General features: G+C 41.8%; 1 protein-coding gene and 1 long non-coding RNA gene across 2 annotated transcripts in view; one reads left to right on the top strand and one right to left on the bottom strand.

The window, feature by feature from the left end:
- Positions 1-3612: 3612 nt before the first annotated feature.
- The window catches only part of LOC122458072, a 92774-nt gene continuing 76301 nt past the window's right edge, over positions 3613-20085 (bottom strand). Inside the window, exons 2-3 of the long non-coding RNA XR_006277902.1 lie at positions 5221-6291; positions 3613-4051 (exon numbers count right to left, since the gene is read on the bottom strand). This is a non-coding gene — a long non-coding RNA (uncharacterized LOC122458072). The remainder of the gene's footprint in view (positions 4052-5220; positions 6292-20085) is intronic.
- ACMSD (aminocarboxymuconate semialdehyde decarboxylase) overlaps positions 12092-20085 on the top strand; it is a 66883-nt gene continuing 58889 nt past the window's right edge. The window contains exons 1-2 of the mRNA XM_038421868.2: positions 12092-12245; positions 19496-19540. Coding sequence (XP_038277796.1) covers positions 12189-12245; positions 19496-19540 — 102 coding nt within the window. The 5' untranslated portion in view covers positions 12092-12188. The remainder of the gene's footprint in view (positions 12246-19495; positions 19541-20085) is intronic.

Consider the following 20085-nt stretch of genomic DNA (forward strand, 5'->3'; position numbering starts at 1 on the left):
TCTGGGAAGAACCACACAGACCAGATCTCTGGGCTCCAACACCCTTATCGTGTTAACCCAATAGGTCCAACTGTGTTTGACACCTGTAAGCCCTCTTCTTTAAGGAACCTATGACAGTAGCTGATAAAAGTGACTCGAAAACAGCTTCTTCAAACCAAAGTATTATTGATTTACCCAAAAGTATGTTGCACACAGAGCAAAGGGTCAAAACAATAAAGGCCTATGTACATATTTCCCCTTACCCAAAACTTTCCTTGCATGCTTTGCAAAGTTCCATTCAGCCCAGTTACCTCCATCTCTGGTTTGGGAGAAACAGCAAGCTTGCTGCAGTTTCTGTGTCTCTTTCTGTCAGAGCCTTCTCTCCAACCATTTCTGGCAATCCACTCAACTCCTTTTTTTCTCTAGGCTGGCATCTTTCAATTGTAAATTGAAAGGTATTGACTGTCATGCCAGCCAGGGAATGAACCGGTAGGTTCCTCTAGGATGATGATCAAGCACCCTAGTGACATTCACTTCTGTATGGAGAGAGATGTAACCAATACTGTAATCGCATTCATTACCTTTGGTGACCATATTCTATTAAATCTATGAATGGTTTTGTATGATTGTGTTCTACTCCATGGGGGATGCTTACCACAGCTCCAAGAGGAACTAAAAACAGTGGAGGTGATGAAGGTGAATCACTGAGACTAAACAAAGGGGTATCACCCCCTGGAGTGATTTCCATATACAAGGATATCCAGAGATTTCCAGAGACAAGGAGACAGACAGGGCTTTTGATATAAAAAGATGTGCTTGAACTGATACAAGGTCTTTCTTTTGAACCAGAAAATGGATGGGATCTTCAGTCCAAGATGAGCTTCCATTTGTGGAAGGGTCAGAAAGACTTGGCCTACGAGGGCCCCATGAGACCAATGTGTGATTCCTGGGTATGACAGCTGCAGTATTAAACCTTGAAAATTCGAATTTATAAATATATCTTTAAAAACCCGCATAGTTGGAAAGCTCTCTGCTCTGCCTGGTGCCCAGGGCTGTCTTTCTTCAGACATCAGTATTCCCGTTTTTTCAGAAGTCAAACCCATGAGTCACCACTCCACAATTAGAGCTAACAACTTGCAAAATAAATACCGTGAGCCAAAGTTTCAACTCACAGGGTTCCTGGCAAATGCTCTCCTTGGTGAGTTGGAGTCACAGTGGCATAGAGAGGCTGGAACATGTGGCCTTGCTCTCAAGGAGACCTTGATGATCAAGGAAGAATTGGAGCCTCATCAGCACTGCCCTAGGAGAATTCATGAAATGTACACATTCCTTTGCACTCTCCTATAAGCTGTTCTGGAATTTTTCTTTCTGCAGCAGCAGCTGCTCAAGTGCAGTATGCTTCCACTGGTCCTTGGTCTGCAATTGCACACTTCCTTCCTTTTGAGGCAGGTCAAATCTACAGACCTGAACTTAATTAATGCTGCTCTGGGCCTCATTAATTTACAAGAGCTTTTCCACCAGAAAATGTGTAGGTTTCACAGGGTATGCCTATACTGCACAGTAACCCCAGGGTTTTTGGGACTCGAGTTAGCTGACCCTGGTTTACAGAACTCTGGGCTTGAGCATCTACACTGATTGTCAACTCTATATTAAGAATTTTCTAATTCAGGCTCAAATTTCTAATTCAGGCTCAAATCTAGGGCTCTGGCATCCACGCTTCAGCACACAGTCAAACCAGCCATTTCCCAAACTCCCTAGCAGACTCCCAAAATGAGGCCACTGTAGCTTTCTGACATGGTGCATTGTGAAAAACTTGGCAGCCCATCCTGCACATTACAGGAAGTTTGAACAGCCCTGCTCCACTCCCAGTTACCAGAACCAGCAACATGGAGGAAAAGTTTTCAAGAACTTCTCTTGCTTGTGCTTTCACTCCTGTGTCCGGATACAGGCAGAGTTTCCATGGGACACTCGTCATTTTGGTGTAATTTTCTGACCCATCAAAGGCAGCTGACAGAACTCATGATGGATCAGGAGGAGGAGGCAGCAGAGGAGGAGGTGTACCCGTGCAAGGCAGACTCAAACTGGCTGAGTCGGCTCATGACACTCAGTATAGCTGTTGATGCCCCCTGAATAGACTGGCACTTCTGACGCAGGGCCACAAGCACCGACTGGTGGGATCACATAATCATGCGGACCTGGGATGACCAGCAGTGAGTCCAGAACTTTCACATGAAGAAAGCTACATTTCTGGAGCTTTATGAGAAGCTTCCTCCAACACTTCAGCGTAAACTAGGCGCACACATGAGGGCACCCTTGCTGGTCCAGAAGCGGGTTGCTGCAGCCATCTGGAAGCTCAGTAGGTGTAGAATGGTTGTTAAATGTGTTTTTGGCAGATTGAAATCCCATTGGAGGGATTGTAGACACATATGGATGCCAATCTCATCAGTGCTGTCCGCACTACCATGGCTTGCTGTGCTCTTCACAAATTTTGTGAAGCCAGAAGTGCACCATTTCCCTCTGAATGGACCTATGACATTCTGCTGCTGCTGAATTGGTACACTCAGGCAAAAGTCCACCTACCACAGCTGGAGTTGGATGTATCCGGGCAACAGAACTCAGGGATGCTTTGTGCGCCTGCATTATGGACTTGCATGGCTCAAGGGAAGAGGGGGAATAATACCTTTATGAATGTGCTTCTGGGGGGGAGAGGATGAGCTCATTGACTGGCGGGGAGGGACTCAGTGCTTGAGGAGGGATGGGGGCTTGATTGTCATGCAGTGTACTTGGCCACTTATGAAATGGGGATGGGGAATGATTCACAGTATGGATTCATATAAGAAGTGATTGAAGTGGATTGATGTACCTAACCATATAGAGGAATAGAGTTAACTTACTAATTCCTAATTGTCCCTTTTCATGTGTTTACCTTTATTATTTTAAGGTACATATTATTTTAAATATGATGTGATGCAGTGATAGCAACAAACTTTGTTGGTGACATAAAAAGCCTTGTTTATAATATGTATTAGAAAAGTACAACATTGACCCATTGTTAATGGCAGCTGGCCTGCCTACCACACCAAAATACTAGTAACAACCAGGGACGCTGAAACACGGGGGGCCATGGCCCCCTGGCCTCCCACTTTTTACCAGACATAAGGGTGAGTGATGGGGGGAGGGGACGGAGAGGAGTGAGGAGGAGGCAGAGTCTAGGGATGAAGGGGCCGTGCAGGGGCTTGAGGAAAAGGGGCAGCATGGGAGCGGAGGTTCGGGGGAAAGGGGCAGCATGAGGGTGGAGCCTCAGGGGGGAAGGTGCAGTGCAGGGGGTGGCGTGGTGGTTTGGGCTCCTGTGGCCCCCCCCATTTTTAAGGTGCTTCTGCTTCTCCTGGTAACAACAGAATCTTTCCCCCAAAAAAAGTGCGGGAACAACGCAGTGAAACTGTGCGCAAGACAGAAACCCCCATGCGTCATGGCCTTGATTCTCCTTTCCCTGTTTCCCAATCTCCTAGTACTGAAGAAGGGAGGTGGAGGCATCCATACGGGAGAGAGTCAAAGATGGAGGACTGCATGGGGCTAAGTTGGCCTGCCCAGCCACTCATGGAGCCCGACTGCATGGTCCACCCAGCCAAGCTGTTTCTGGACTGCATCTGATGGTACCATGCCAGGCACTCAGGCTGGGATGTGGGTGCAGCAGAAGCTAGTACTCTCGCAGCCATTAGTGATATCAGCCACTCAAACAGTTCTCTCTGCTGAGCTCTGTCCTCCTCCCTTAGCCACCGTTCCTGTTTCAGGAACTGCAAAGGAAGTGCCTGCTCCCATGCTGAAACCCTGTCCTCAAGCTATGCAGCCAGCCTCAGGCTGTCCTCTTGTCTCTCGCCGTGCCTTTTCTCTAGCTGTAAGTCCTTCTGGTTTTGGTATTGGACCTGTTTGTTGGTTCTGTCAAGAACTTCAACCATAAGTTCATCACAGAAATGCTTCCTCTTGGAACGGTCAGTGAAGTTACATTGGCCCAGGCTTGTACTGCAGTGTGGGTGAGCTGTGGAGATATTGCAGCCAGTAGAGATCACGGGGCCTGGAACAGGACAAGAAACAGAGCATTAATGTCTCAAACAGCTCAGTGCAGAAACACAGAAAAAATCCTTATGGAATTTCAAGGATATAAAATGTTACTTTTCCAAACTGAAATTCAGTACATTGTGAGAGAGTTGTTTTAGTCCACAGAAGCTCCCAGAACACAGTCTGGTTAATCACAATGAAAGAAGTGCACAGACAATGGTATGTTAAATATTCAGAGCTGTTTCTTGATTTCTAAAAATTGCAGATCTTCTTGGGTTGGGAGGGACAACTGTCAGTGGCCTTGCTACAAAAGCTTTTTCCAGGGCTTCCACATTTTGGAAGACATAATAGTTCTTGTGGTGCTCGATTGGCAAAAGGAGATGTTATTCCAAGCTGCTGGTGAGAAACCGGCAGCATATGCAGTCAAAGTATTCAAATGTATAGTGACTGAATAGCCCATCTATGAGTGCACTTGCCTGCCTGGTCAGCTACCAAGGTGGCCCTGGAAAATACACCCCTCTCCAAAATGTGTTTCAGCTTCCGGAAAAGTTTGCATCTCTCAGTACCCGGGATTGGGTCAGAATTCATCAGAGAATCAACAGGATGCAGCATTAGCTTCCACACGGCTTAGCCAGTTGTGATTGCATGCAGACACACAGAACTCCACAGCCATCTCCTTACACAACCGTCTGCCCCAGCATATTTCTGGATACATTTTCAAACCCTAGTCAAATTTAGGACAAATGCTTCTGTCACCTATAGACTGCATAGATTACATGTATCTGAAAGGGGCTAGATTTTTGCATGGAACACATTTCCATCTCCCACCCCACAGTTCACAGTTTCCAGGAGGCTCATTACACCGATGAGTGGTTACGGAGCAGCGTACTTACAGGAATGGCAATGTAAGGTTATTATTTTTTAATAAACAGGAAAGCCCTAACAAAAATCTGTGCCCTTCCAGTAAAAATTCACTTTTAAGGCATTTTTACTATCTGCATTTCCTGGTCTCCATTTTTAACTCCATGTGGTGGGGGGCAGGGAGCCATGCTGGTGGCATACAATCTGCCATTAGTGGATGCACACTGCTAGCTGGGGCTTCTAATAACTTTTGCATTGGTTCTTAGAATGGAAATCCCTTCCGTTACTGTATTGATAAACATTATAATGGAGCCAGAAACTTACTAGTCTCCAGGTGGCTTTTGTTCTGTCTGTGTTTGCTGCAGGCTCCCCAGTGGGCTGTTTGTCAGGGGAGCATCAAACAGCTCCTCCAAGTACAGCCCCAGGATGTGCTGCTGCTGCTCCTGCGCCTTTGAAACCAGTTTCAGTAACAGAGTCACTTCGCTGACCTCACTTGGTGCCTGCTGCTGGCTCCCGTCATGCCCTACGCTGGATCCTGGAGCCAGCAGGGTACCATTCCAGATGATCAGGTCATCGTGCAGCACCATTGGTTCCATTCTTAGCGCAGCACCCAGCACTCAGTCAAACTCCTCATAAAACAGGCAGGATGTTGGCAAGTTGCCGAAGGTCCAGTTCTGGTCCCTGGCTTTCTTGTACTCACTCATGACACTTAATCTGGTCCCCGCACTGGTCACTGGTCTGGTAAATTTGCAGCAGTGCCAATTGTTATTCGTTGGTATGCGTGATCATTCCTGATATTCTTACTAAAGTCCACTGTTTTGCTGGCCTCGCACCTGAGATTTACCAAAATCTAGCTGTGCTCCCGTTACCATGAAGCAGCATGCTTTGAAAAGGGCTTGTTCTAGTCAGTCTCCATTGCCAAGGCAGAAGGCTCTCTGATGGTGTGTTTGCAGCTCAGTGGTCAGAAGACAACAAAAGAGTTAACGCTGATTCACTGAGCTGCTGCAGTACACCAAAGGAGATTGCTTCTGTTTTCACTCCAGTTGATTTGAGATTCTGGGGATAAAGAAGACAAAGGAAGCAGGCCCTTGGGATTGTGGGATATTTTTGGCAGACTCCCAGGATGTAAGTCGAAGGGGCTGTGTCTAGATTGCAAAACAATACAGCTTGAACCCTGGGCCCTAGCTTGATATGCACTCGGACCCTTCACCCCCACAGGATCCTAGGACTGAGCCTGCGTCTGAGAGATTTGTGCGTAGATGGAAGGGGGTTTGGGTTCAAGCTCGAGTCTGAGCCCAGGCTTACACTGCAGTGTAGACGTATCTACAGGTTTCTTCACCTCGCTACCACTGGTTGAATCTATCCTAGGTCAGTGGTGACCACAGTATTGCCAACCTCGGAGATCAAAAATCATGAGATTAGCCAAAAAGTTTCTTTTTAAACACTATATTGTCTTTTTTCAATCTGTTTTGATTTTTTACCTCTCCCTGCCCTGCATGTGTGAGAGAGAGCCAGAGACAACTGCCCACTCTCCCAAATGTACTGGAGAAGGTGATTTTGGCCTGCTGAAGGAGCTCTCACCCTCATTCAGCCTGTCCCCTCTCCAGTAATTAATTATGTTCCCCCCTCAGTTCCGCCAACAATCTCAAGCCAAGATCAATTGACACAGTGCCACCAAGAGAATATGCGCACCATCATTGCCAGGAGGCCGTGGAGATGGATTGGCCATGTGCTTCAGATGGAAACTGATTCCATCACCAGAATAGCAATAAGATGGACACCTGAAGGCAAGTGAAAACAAGGCTTCCCAAAAACAACATGGTGAAGAGCTGTGGAAGCCAAGCTGAAGCCAAGCCACTGGGGCACAGCTGGAGAACTGTTGAAAGACTTTCCAGAAACAGACAGGAGGGGAGGAGCTTCGTTGCTGCCCTAAACACCAGAGGCATAATGGGAACATCATGATGATCAGTTCCGCCCTGACAACATCGCCTGTGTGCCTCACCTCTGCTCCTCGTGCTGTTCCTCATCCCCCTCCAGGCTCGAGGGGACAGATCCAGGTGCCCTTCACCCCTCTCTGCTGCTCCCCAGGCCGGGTGCTGCAGGGACGCAGAGAGGTGGGGGGAGGACAGGCGAAGCCACCCTGAACTGCTGGGCTCTTCAGCTCCCACCTGTGAGAATGGTTCAGATTGTTGAAGTGAGGGGAAGGGGGAGCTCCTGTAGCAGCTCTGGTTGGTGGCTAGGCCCCAGGAGGCAGTGAAGTGGGGTAGGCAGCCACTCCGAGGGCTCAAAAGCACTAGTGGTCTGGAGCTTCTAGTGTCCTCATGAGCCTGGCTCCAGCCCCAATTATATCACTTGTCAGAAAACCATAAGAGTTAACAAAAAGAAAAGGAGTACTTGTGGCACCTTAGAGACTAACAAATTTATTAGAGCATAAGCTTTCGTGAGCTACAGCTCACTTCATCGGATGCATCCGATGAAGTGAGCTGTAGCTCACGAAAGCTTATGCTGTAATAAATTTGTTAGTCTCTAAGGTGCCACAAGTACTCCTTTTCTTTTTGCGAATACAGACTAACACGGCTGCTACTCTGAAACCTGTCATAAGAGTTAACAGCACTGCAACCAAATAGCAGCTGTGTCCTGTCTGAGAGGAATGGTGTTCTTAGCCCAGTTCCTGGTGAACACATGCCCAGATCACAGACAGCACTGTCACCATTAACATCCAGGGACACCCCTGATGGCAACTGCAACAGAGAGGTCAAGGCTCCAATGGGAATGACACCTCAGCTACTGACACACTCTCAGAGGCAGTCCCCCAGGGCTGTGTCTACACCAGGAGCATTCTGCCAGGATAGGTACAGGCTACAGCTGGTAGCACCAGAAGCTGTCAAAGCAGAGACTGCTGTCCAAGGAGGGGGAGGGGGTAAAATGGGACCCAGATCCCCCTCAGCACACCCTTCGATCCAGACTGTGCACAGGAGACATGCCACACACACACACACATGCCACACTCACATACACTCTGGGGACATTAGGAACTAGGCAGTAGCTCTCTTCCTCACTCTCCCCACCCCCGCCCACTGTGTGGCCTTGGGGGAAAACTGCAGAGAGCTGCCAGCCAGAGACTCCAGCTGATAGGAGCAGATGCAGTCAAAGTAGGGACCTCTGGACATTTCTATCAAAATTGACTTTCTCTGCCCCATGTCAATTGGCTATTTGCTCCACGCCTCCCCTCCCTCCTCATTGTGTTTTCACTTCTGCTTCACTCCAGACCTGCCCGCATTACTTTCTTCTCCCCTCCCTTGTCCTGCCCTCCTCCTTATCCACTTTCCTTCCCTTTTCTTTCCATTTAGCTGATCCCCTACAAACTAAATTCACTCCCCCTAAAATTGTGGCACTAACATGACATTTGCTACCATCACATTGATCACTCTGGTGGCATGTTATACCCCTTTCCTCATCTGGTGTCTGTCTTTTCTATTTAAACAATGTTGTCTCATTGTTTCCTTGTAGTTCCCTGTCCATCTATCTATATCCATCTCTTGGCCTTATACTTGGCCATCTCTCTTATACTTAGATTGTAAGTTATTTGGGACAGATAGTCATTTTGTTTTGTGTTTGTACAGCACCTAACGCAATGGGGTCCTAGTTGCTACATTAATACAAATAAATAATAAGTATGGGTGTAGGCAGTGTTGAGTAGCCATGTCAGTCCCAGGATATTAGAAAGACAAGGTGGGTGAGGTAATACCTTTTATTGGACCAACTTCTGTAGGTGAGAGAGAGAGAGAGAGAGAGAGATAAGATTTCACAGAGCTCTTCTTGCTTCAGCTTGTCTCTCTCAGCAGTTGAAGTTAGTTCTTACCCACCTTGTCTCTCTAAAAACTACTGGTTATACTTCACATTTTCAGTGTTTTCTCCACTTAATGATGTTTAATGAATGCTCAAATTCTGGAGCACAAATTGGCACACTCAAAATAGAGCAATGAGTCTCCAACCCACTGTGACCTGGCCCAATTCTAGCCCTACACATGAATACAAGTGTCAGACAAAGAAGTGTTGACAAGAGACTGATCTTTATTTCCTGGTCTCAATCACATAACATGGGTCAGTGTTACAAAAGGTTATACCCACAGGGAAGAGGTTGGTACCCACTGAGTCAAATAGTTGCTGCTCGGCTCTGAGAGCTATTTTCACACTCCCTTTGAGATAACCTCTCTGGAACTTGGCTCCAGGCCGTCTAGTGGTCCTTGGTGACAGTGTGGCTTAATGAATCAGAGCATTGGCCTAGAACTCACCTGGTGTGCGTGGGTGTGTGTGTGACCTTGGGCAAATCACTTCACTTGAGTGCCTTGGTTTCCCCATCTCTAAAATGGGGATTAAAATACTGACCTTTGTAAAGTATTTTGAGCACTATTTAACAGCTAATTGTTAATGGGATCTACACTTCCAAGCTTCTCATTGCAGGGGGTACCCTAGAATTCTACCAGATTCTGAGTCTTATGCAGGCATGGAAGAAGATTTGGCCCTATTAGCAATAAGCTAACCTCACGGGGAAGGTTTGCCTATTTGATATTGTGCAAAAAATAAAATTCCAGACTCTTGCATTATTTTTAAAGGTGACATTTACAAGATGGACTCATCTCACAGCCTCAGGGACTATGTGGTCTTTGATGACAGTCTCAAAGGACCGATGCAGTCACCGGGAAAGCCAAGAAACAATGTGTTGCTAAGCAACTGCTGCCAGCATGCTATTCTATACTTATTCATTTAATTTCTAAAAGGACAAATTTTCTAAGTAGCCTCAGCTTAGCCACCAACAGTGCACGCACTCTTAACCAGTTGCAATGGTCTCCATGTGTTTAAAATAGCTGATTTGTACACATAAACCAGGTAGCTAGACATCTAGGTACTAAATTTGCAGGTGCCAGTAAAGAGCATGCAAAATTGAGGGTTCATTTTTAGAAGCTGGTTTGCAAATTTGGCACAGAGGTCTTTGACAAAGGCCATCCTGTATTTGTGTCTTTTGTTTCAATTTTACTTTTACTGAAAGTGATCAATCTTGATACTTCAGATGAGTGGCAACACTTTCTCAGCAGTTTGACTATGCATGTTGATGTTCCTGATGCATGAATATCTTTTGTGTCATTATTCCCTACACATATGCCAACAAACTTCCTTAGGTAATGAAACAAACACAAAGTGGGGATCTTCAAATGCCATATGGAGGATATTGAATCTCAGATCCCAGCACTCCTTCAAAACCCTGACTAAACTGCTTTTTGAAAAGAGATTAAGTGCAGTAAATCTAATTCTGCTGTCAGGTACAATGATTGTCACTGAAATCAGTGGGATTACTCCAGATTTTTCACAAGTGTAACTGAAATCAGCCCTGGCCCCTAACCGTTGTTATCTGGTAAAGTTATCCTGAAGAAGACTTTTTACCTCAAAGAAGTCATGAATAGAAAAGAAGATTGTGCAAAAAGAACATATGGAAGCTTCCGCATTAATCAGGGGGTGCAGTTTGTTTTTAAAGACTTTGTGATGCCTCACGGAAACTTTGAGAAATATTTAGAAACAATTCTGCTTGGACAGTCTGCATTTTGAGTGTTTCTCTTTTCCAGTTTTTTCTTGTTTGCACAAAAATGCAGTCTTTATTCTGTAAGGGAGAAATGCACTCAAGTTCAGAGCCCTTACCCACACCAGAGTGTTATGCAATAACATTTATTGAGAGTTACTGACCTTGGTGAAGTGGAACTTCATGCTCACGTTGGCCCATAATATAACCCTTATGTGGTGCATCGGCCCTCTGCACTGGGATGAATTTCACCCGAGAAACTTGGCATGGTGCTGGGGAATCAAGCCTACTGTTTCTCAAAGTTTCCCTTGAGGACTTAGCTGCTTTTTAATGCACACTGCAAACCAGAAAGTTGTTCAACAGCAGTTCATCACAAATTTGACTCCTATAATGTTGCCAAGGTCTCTGAGACCTTTGGCACAGTGCTGTGCTGAGTGGAGCAAATAAAAGGTTTCCCCATTAAGATACATGGTAGTCCCAAAGATATGTAGTACTATCATGCAGAAGAGACCCTTAAATATTTAGTAGCTATGAAATAATAAACAAGCAGCTCTGAATTACAGGGTCATTTTCCTTTTGGGAAGTTCTGGTGATGTCAAACCACATGGAGGTTCTGAATTCCAATCCCAAACTCCCTGGGTTAGCAGAACCTCTCTGCCCCAAGGCCTTATCTTATTCTCTGACCAGCACTTGGAGGTTGTCAAGATCAGCCCTCTATGATGAACCATGACATGGTGCCTGAGGTAAGCAAGAGAGAAATTCCTTGACACTCCTCTAAAAATGAATGAATATATTACATGCTTTTTATTAACACAAATGTAAGAAGCTGCACCCCAGCATGGATTTCTAATTCTACAGCAACTTGCATTACATGACACAGAAAGACAGTTGTGATCTAGTAGTTATGCATAGCTGTTGAAAAAGCACCATAATTTATGATCTTCCCTAGAACTCCAGATGGAGCCAATGGTGTTCGACAGACAGTAAGCATAGATGGTGGGGAGCACAGACTGAGCTAGTAGTACTAAAATTAATAATAAATTTAGAGAATAAAGGATAATCCCAAGCAGCGTCAGAGAGCCTGAGGGTGAATGAGTGATATTGTATAGACATACTGAATGAGGGAGGGAGGATAAAATAAGCCAGTATTGTGACCAAGCCAAATAAGTAGGAGCATAGCTATAGCCACAATTCTGCATTCCCATGAATTTTTATAAAGTAATATTGAAGGGACTCTGCGAAAAGGAGAGGGAAGATGAGAAGCACAAATGTATCCACTAGAGGCTGCATTTTATGCCCTATTTATAAAATCTTTCAAAACAGGAAAGAAGGGAGTTAATAGCAACATGTTTAAAGTCTTTGTTTTTCTATAATAATTAACTTTTAAATTTATAAACCAACTTTTATTTCAGTCTCTAGATCAAAAACTCCATTTGTACTGCATGTATAAATACACAGCTTCACCTCACTCTCCACTGTACAGTAATTTATGTAACAGCACTTCCTGAGAGTCATTGGCTTTACATTACTTTGCAACTCCCCTGAAATGTTAGCTCCCTGATTGGTTACTGTATGTAGACAACCTGATAGGGTGGCAGATGGACTTAAATAACACCCTAAGTTAACAGCAATCTGCTATGCCAGGGAGTACAGCGAACTCAAAGTTAATTAGAAAACGTCTTTCTTAAAACAGTAATTCTCGTGTGATCCTCCAGAGATGAAAATTGATATTCATAGTCACATTCTACCTAAGGAATGGCCTGATCTAAAAGAGGTAATAAGAGGTTAGACATTTGGTGCAGTATTAGAGCAGCCTCTATTGTTACCATTGTAGTTTCTGATTTATCAAAGTTTCTATTGCTATATAAACATCTGTTTTCAATGGTTTTTTTCTCTGATTTGGGAGGATTTAAGACCCTCATCCTGCACTACTTGTTAAAGAAAAACTCCCACTGAGTAAGAAGTGAAGGTCTGGGCCCTATTTCAAACAGTTTGAATTTGTTTGTGCTTTCTAAATCCACATTAATTATGAATTTTGAAGCTCTATAAATCAAAGGACTACTATGCTGGTTGCTAAATTAAGTTAGATGGGGTGGTTGCAGATTTCTGTATTTTTATATATTGCCTAAAAAATCTGATTTTTTAAAGATTTACAGTTGTAAAAATGCTGAGCTACTAATTCTGTGTTCTTAGTAAAACAGTTAACCTATTAGGTGAAGGTTTTCAAAGACACAAAGGATAGTTAGGTGACCAAATCCCATTGACTTTAAATCTCCCCCTTAATTTGGTTTGTATTCAAGTTTTCTTAAAACGTGTAAAAAAAAGCATTAGACAAATAACTAACAATGAATAGGACTGAAATCACTCTGTGATTCAGCCTGCATCCACTGAAGTGAATGGGAATATCACCATTGATGTTAACGGTTACAGGATCACCCTTTCTGTGTTTGGGTAAAAAATTTTTTTTGTTTTTTAATTTTTTTTCCTTTTTTTAACTAGTCCTTCTTTTCCTGGAACTTTTTAAGCCATTGTCAGATTCAGTATATTGAACTCTAAATGAAAAACTCAATTAATAAATTCAAATGCTGTTCAGAATAGAGGGCAAGTTAAATTGTTTTTAATATTTGCATTAGAGGTAGTCTAAATCTTATAAGTTATTGATATTGTAAATTCAGAGTCTCTTAGTAAATCCAAAATGCTCTGTCAGAAATAATTCCCTAGGCTCCATGTTCCATAGTTGCAAACTACCTTGGTGGTGCAGTAGGACCCAGGTGCAGGAGGGAGAACTATTGGTAACTTGTTTTTCCACAGAGGCGTGATCTATTCCTTAACTCCTTTCTGTCTCACTTTCTCCATCTGTAATCTGAAGGCATGGGTGCTCTGGGGATTCCTTAGTTAATATTTGCAGTGCTTTGAAAATGGAATGTGTTATAGGTATTATTGTACTAAAAAAATCTAATTCTTTTGATGTTACATATAATCAGATTGTTTAATTTAAAAAATATAGACATATCTAGTTCTAACTCAGTTTGTAGGATAGCCTTAACAGTGTTGAACACTATGGAATATATTTTTATCCTTTTTTACTAATTTTGCAGCAATATAGAGAATTAGTAAAGTCACTTTTTTAAAAAAATCGGATAATGAAACAACATAATTTCTGAAATTATTTTCTGATAAAACTGTGACTTCGTATTATCAGCTCCATTAAACAAGTTGAGGGTAGGTGATTTTTAAAGTTCAAATAATATTTCCATTTGAGCAAGCTAGCAGATTAGTTAAAAGAGAGGATGAGAACTGAATTAGCTGCTCCCCCCCCCATAGCTGTTTTAAGACCCTTATTCCATTCTATCTTCATGGTAGTTAAAATGAAAGACTACTAGGCTTTTGTCTGTCAATGATATGAAACCACTTTATCTCGTGCCTATCTTTTGACTGCCAAAGAATACTGTGATTTCAACCTTGCTGTTAGGCACCAGCCACAAGATGAGTCTCTCTTTACACTGTGTGTCTCTCTTTCTTTGATATACTGAGGTTCCAATTTGTTTCTGATGACAGAGATTTCAAAAGTAGTTGTTGCAGATTTGTTAGCTCTGTGTTTCTGTGAATGTTAAGTACACAGGCTAGCAGAGGTTGAAGGTTAGTCAAAGAAGGACAGAAAACTGCAATTTATTTATTCAAAAATTAGTAGCAATGGAACCTGGAATTAACAATACATATGTGATTATTTCTTTAAAACTGTCAATGGTAACAATAAAAACAACGAGGAGTCCGGTGGCTCCTTAAAGACTAACAGATTTATTTGGGCATAAGCATTGCATCTAAAGAAGTGGGTTTTTTACCCACGAAAGCTTATGCCCAAATAAATCTGTTAGTCTTTAAGGTGCCACCAGACTCCTTGTTATTTTTGTGGATACAGACTAACACAACTACCCCTCTGATACTTAACAGTAACAATAATAGAGATAGAACTGATTGGAAGGTAACGTCTTTTCTGATCTGTTAGCTCTGTCACATGCACATGTAGTGCTATCTTATAATTTTTACATTAAATTGTTGGCATCAGAATTACTGAATCTTGAACCTAAGATCATAGAAAACTTTGTGTTGGGTTTGTTCACCTGTGAATTTGGAAACCCATAACATATATACAAATCATAGAATCATAAAATTTAGGGCTGGATAAGAGGTCATCTAGTCTAGTCCCCAGTGCTGAGGCAGGACCAAATCAACCTAGACCATCCCTGAAGTCCGTAGCATCTTTTTGCTAACAGTGCAAAGTGGGAATAGTCTTTGTAAAATGCTCCTTAAGCAAATTGACTATAAACAAAATAAAAGTTGCCAAGCTCTTGATTATAATCTCGAAAAGGCAGAAGATTTGTGGCGAGAATCTGGTATTTCACCTATGCCGTCTGACAATCAGAAGTGGCTAACGTCTCACCGTTATGCAGAAGCTTTTCATAAATCATTGGAGATTCTGATTATTCCACAGAAAAGAGTCTCTTGACCATGGGAAAAAGCAGTCTTGAATCTATAATGCCAAAGTTAACAAAATGTCTTTTCTCTTGCTAGGCTTAGGCATTTGAAAATTTATATCCAGATAAGCTAGAACTTTAAAAAGGCAGTGAAGTTTAAATATGAAGCCTCATAGAAGGCTTATAAATCAGAAAGTTGAAAATAAAGAGCCAAGTCTAATATTAGCACCGGAATACAGAAGATAAAGTAGACCACAAAGCTATGCAGTATAATTAGTGATGCCTTGCACTGGAAGAGGTCATATCGCAAGGAAAACTTTCTCTTAAACTGGTTAGAACTGCTTTTTCACTCCTCTTACTGAATTCTTTATAGCCCCAAATGTATGGGCCAACATTTTAAAAGTAACTAGTAATTTTGACAGGTTTCAGAGTAGCAGCTGTGTTAGTCTGTATCCACAAAAAGAACAGGAGTACTTGTGGCACTTTAGAGACTAACAAATTTATTAGGGCATAAGCATCGGATGCATCCGATGAAGTGGGTTTTAGCCCACAAAAGCTTATGCCCTAATAAATTTGTTAGCCTTTAAGGTGCCACAAGTACTCCTCATTCTTTTTCCTTAGTTCTTCTGTACTCTATGGGTTTGGGATAGAGTGGATATAAATCCTTTTCATTTGCCAATGACATTCATTTCAAATAATCCAGATTTTTTAACCCAAATCACAAAAAGGTATTTTAAAGATTAGGAGGGGCATGGAATACATACAGTTGGCCAGCTGTTCTCCAAAGTTGTGAGCTATTTTAATTTCCCCATGATAAATATCCTCACACCTTCCTGTCAACTGTCTAAATGGGCCATCTTGATTATCACTACAAAAGTTTTTTTTCTCCTGCTGATAATAGCTCATCTTAATTAATTAGCCTCTTACCATTTGTATGGCAATGGTATGTATATATATATCTTCTTATGTATGTTTCATTCTATGCATCCGATGAAGTGGGCTGTAGCCCATGAAAGCTTGTGCTCTAATAAATTTGTTAGTCTCTAAGGTGTCACAAGTACTCCTGTTCTTTTTTTAGTAATTTTGAGTAAGTGAAGTGAAAAAGTGATCAGTGAAGTGCTTGAATGAGGAGTATGAAATGCATCCAGTTAATCCCTGAGGGCATGAGGGGGAAAACTGGTAAAAAAAAAAAAAAATAGATCATTGACTACTTGATTTATTGTTTATATGGTTGAGCTGTATAATGCTTCTGTTATCTGTACAGTTGCATAATCATAATTAGGAGCTGATCCAAAGCCCATTGAGGTCAATGGAAGTCTTTTTATTTATTTCAGTGGACTTTGGCTCACACCCTACATGTCCTTGGCAAAACACAATTTTCATGGTATGTAAATTTAAATTGGTGTAAATAAATATATCAACATACCACAGTCAACCGCATCTCTGGCTGAAGTCAGAGGCCTTAATTATACTTGAAGTCAATTATTGATTTGCCTGCCTGCATAGGATGTGCAGGATTATAATGTTGCTTATCCTAATGTGTTAATAAGTCCTGCTTTTGTCCAATTTCGTGCAAAATGTTACTTTTGGAAAAAATTGGGAATTCTGACTCTCTATCATCATGTTTCATTATTTTATATAATTTCAAATCTTATAATTTAAAAAAGTAAATTAAAATAAACCTCTGGTGGGGGTTTTATTTTTAATTCAAAGAACTTTAAACCTCTTTGGGAGACTCAATGGACATCTAACCTGTATCTTTTAAGCCTATCTCTCCTGATTAAATATTAATAGGCAGAAGAAGGTGACCTTCAGCATTGCTCCTGAATCATGGAAGCTGAAAGGCACAATCAATCCATCTTCATGCTAATGATTAACTAACTGCAGTTTGCTAGGATCTGTGCTGGATCATTTCTCATCTCTTATTTTCCTTCACATACTTCATTTGGTTGTTGTTTCTTAAACACTATTATGTACAGTAAGGTACAGCCCCAATATAGTAAGGTACTTAACCATGTGAGTCAGTCATCTTAAAATCAGTTCTTAGACATATGCGTAGGTATCTTACTGAACCAGAGCCTAAAGGCTCAATCCTGCAAGTGTACTAACCCAATCCTACAAAACAGTCAAGCACATATTTAAAGTTAAGCACCTGAATAGTTCCACTGAAGTCAAAGAAACAATTTATGTACTTAAAGCTAAGCATATACTTGGATGTATTGCTGGACCACAGAGTGATCAGCACCTTGAAGGACTGAGCCCTAAAGAGGATTATGTTATGGCCAGATCCTGTGAAGCTCTGTGCTCCCTCTACAAGGTGCTGAGCACCCTCAGGTCAGCACCTTGCAGGGTCCAGATGCCAGAAATGTTAAAGAATTTTTGCCATTAAATCAAGGAATATGTGCTAAAGTCATACACAAAGGAAAGCTTTTGCTACTATAGGTTTCAGAGTAGCAGCCGTGTTAGTCTATATTCACAAAAAGAAAAGGAGTACTTGTGGCACCTTAGAGACTAATAAATTTATTTGAGCATAAGCTTTCGTGAGCTACAGCTCACTTCATTGGATGCATTTGGTGGAAAATACAGTGGGGAGATTTATATATACACACAGAGAACATGAAACAATGGGTTTATCATACACACTGTGAGTGATCACTTAAGATGAGTCATCACCAGCAGCAGGCGTGGGAAAGAAGGAAAACCTTTCATGGTGACAAGTAAGGTAGGCCATTTCCAGCAGTTAACAAGAACATCTGAGGAACAGTGGGGGGTGGGGTTCGGGGGAGAAATAATATGGGGAAATAGTTTTACTTTGTGTAATGACTCATCCATTCCCAGTCTCTATTCAAGCCTAAGTTAATTGTATCCAGTTTGCAAATTAATTCCAATTCAGCAGTCTCTTGTTGGAGTCTGTTTTTGAAGTTTTTTGTTGAAGGATAGCCACTCTCAGGTCTGTAATCGAGTGACCGGAGAGATTGAAGTGTTCTCCTACTGGTTTTTGAATGTTATATTTCTTGACGTCTGATTTGTGTCCATTTATTCTTTTAAGTAGAGACTGTCCAGTTTGACCAATGTACAAATATTGCTACAAAAAAACTTCAAAAACAGACTCCAACGAGAGAGCTTATGCTCAAATAAATGTGTTAGTCTCTAAGGTGCCACAAGTACTCCTTTTCTTTTTGCTACTATAATAACTGTGAAAGTTCACCAGCTGATCTTACTGGTGCTATTCAGTAATTGGCTACACTCCAAAAATAATGCAAATGTTCAGCTTTCTAGATATACCCTTGGGTTCGGAGTATTTATTTATGGTTTACGAATGCCTGCCTTTTTTAAGGAGAAAAGCATCATAAACAATACAAAATGACATAAATACTTGGAAGTTTGTCTTATAGCTAATGGTAAAATACAGTTTTTCTTATCAATCTTAATAACTTGTCTAAAGTGGCAAGATGTTTGGAAACCACTGTCAGATTTCCACACACATTTCATCAAATGTTCCTCTAATATTTTCTATCTATACTGTTCAGTTAATTTGTCATGTAACATTTACTCTTTAACCATTTTATTAACTTATTCGTGGGGGTAAGGGGGGACTGGCAATTCTCAGTTGTTATTATCTGTTCTGGATATGTATTCAGAGCTTCAAGAAGCTTTCTCCAAATCCAGGGTATTTAACTGAGGTTTTCAGGTGAAAATCTCTTAACCTTCCCTAACTGAATCTGTCATATGTACATCTTGGGAACAGAAAACACTGTGCAGATGAAGATAACATCATTGTGAAGAGTGCTGTGTTGAATAGCTAGTTGAATGCTAAATGAGGGCGTGTGTAAGGTTATGTGGATGAAGTACAGCTACATAGGTGCATGTAATACACACCGCATATGACGTGGATTCTCCCAAACATAGAGGCATATATACTGTGTTAGATCCTCAGCTGGTGTAAATCAATGTAGTTCCACTCAATTCAGTGAAGCGATGCTAATTAACACCATTTGTACACCATAAGTATGTAAGTGCACCACCCTTCCCAGCTGCCTTTCATCAGATGAAACGTTCCCACTTTTGACAGCCTAAAGAAGATATGGTTTTGCATCCACCATTAGCTAATAAAGCTCTAAAAGGATATTAACCATGAAAATGAATCAGAAATTCAAGAAGTCAGTGGAAAAGACTCTTAAAAGGGGATGAGTCTGTCTTAACTACTTCTTAGATGACTATCTAGGGTACCTAAGCAGCTGGCATTCCCACAGAAGGCTATGGTCTCTTCCACACTGGTGCAGTGGATATTTTTGTTTTATTTATTTTATTTTAGTTATTCTCCTCCTCTTCTTTCCTTCGTGACTCTGAGTTTCTTTCTTGCTGCTTACTTCTCCCTCCTCTTTGTCCTATTCTGGGTCCACCTGAGAGATATGCCGCTATTTGGGAGGGAAAGCTTTATCCATGAGGTTCATCTTGCACTTGGATCTGTCTTGCTCCATGAACTGAGCCTTTGATTTTCATTCCATACCACTGTCTAATCAATGGCCTTTTCTTTCTCCCTTCACAGAGATATGGTTATGGCGGATGGGTTCAACTGGATCACTGTTGCAAGGTACGGTGGTTCTCATTCCCTAAGGCATTATTGTGGTGTCAGCCACCTGTACCCTTTAAAAAGTAGAGTGCCAATGTTTAACTTACCGTGTCATTAAGGTACACCTTTTTAGGAAGCAAGATTACTCCAAACACTGAAATATCACCATAGATCTTTCTGTTAAAGGACTGAGATAGGGTATAAAATGACCTAACTTTCTTCTCATCTCAATTTGACACATTATCTAGCAGTCTTCATAATTACCTCAGCCTAATATAGTAGAACCTCAGAGTTATGAACACCAGAGTTATGAACTGTCAAGTCAACTGCACACCTCATTTGGAACCAGGCAGCAGCAGAGACAAAAAAAAAAAGTAAATACCAAAAATTAAATTAAAAAAATAAAAAAATAAAGGGAAAGCAGCATTTTTTTCTGCATAGTAGTTTCAAAACTGTATTAAGTCAATGTTCAGTTGTAAACTTTTGAAAGAGCTACCATAACATTTTGTTCAGAGTCACGAACATTTCAGAATTATGAACAGCCTCCATTCCCAAGGTTTTCGTAA

This window comes from Dermochelys coriacea, chromosome 11 (genome assembly GCF_009764565.3).
Source record: "Dermochelys coriacea isolate rDerCor1 chromosome 11, rDerCor1.pri.v4, whole genome shotgun sequence".
Classification (NCBI taxonomy): Eukaryota; Metazoa; Chordata; order Testudines; family Dermochelyidae; genus Dermochelys; species Dermochelys coriacea.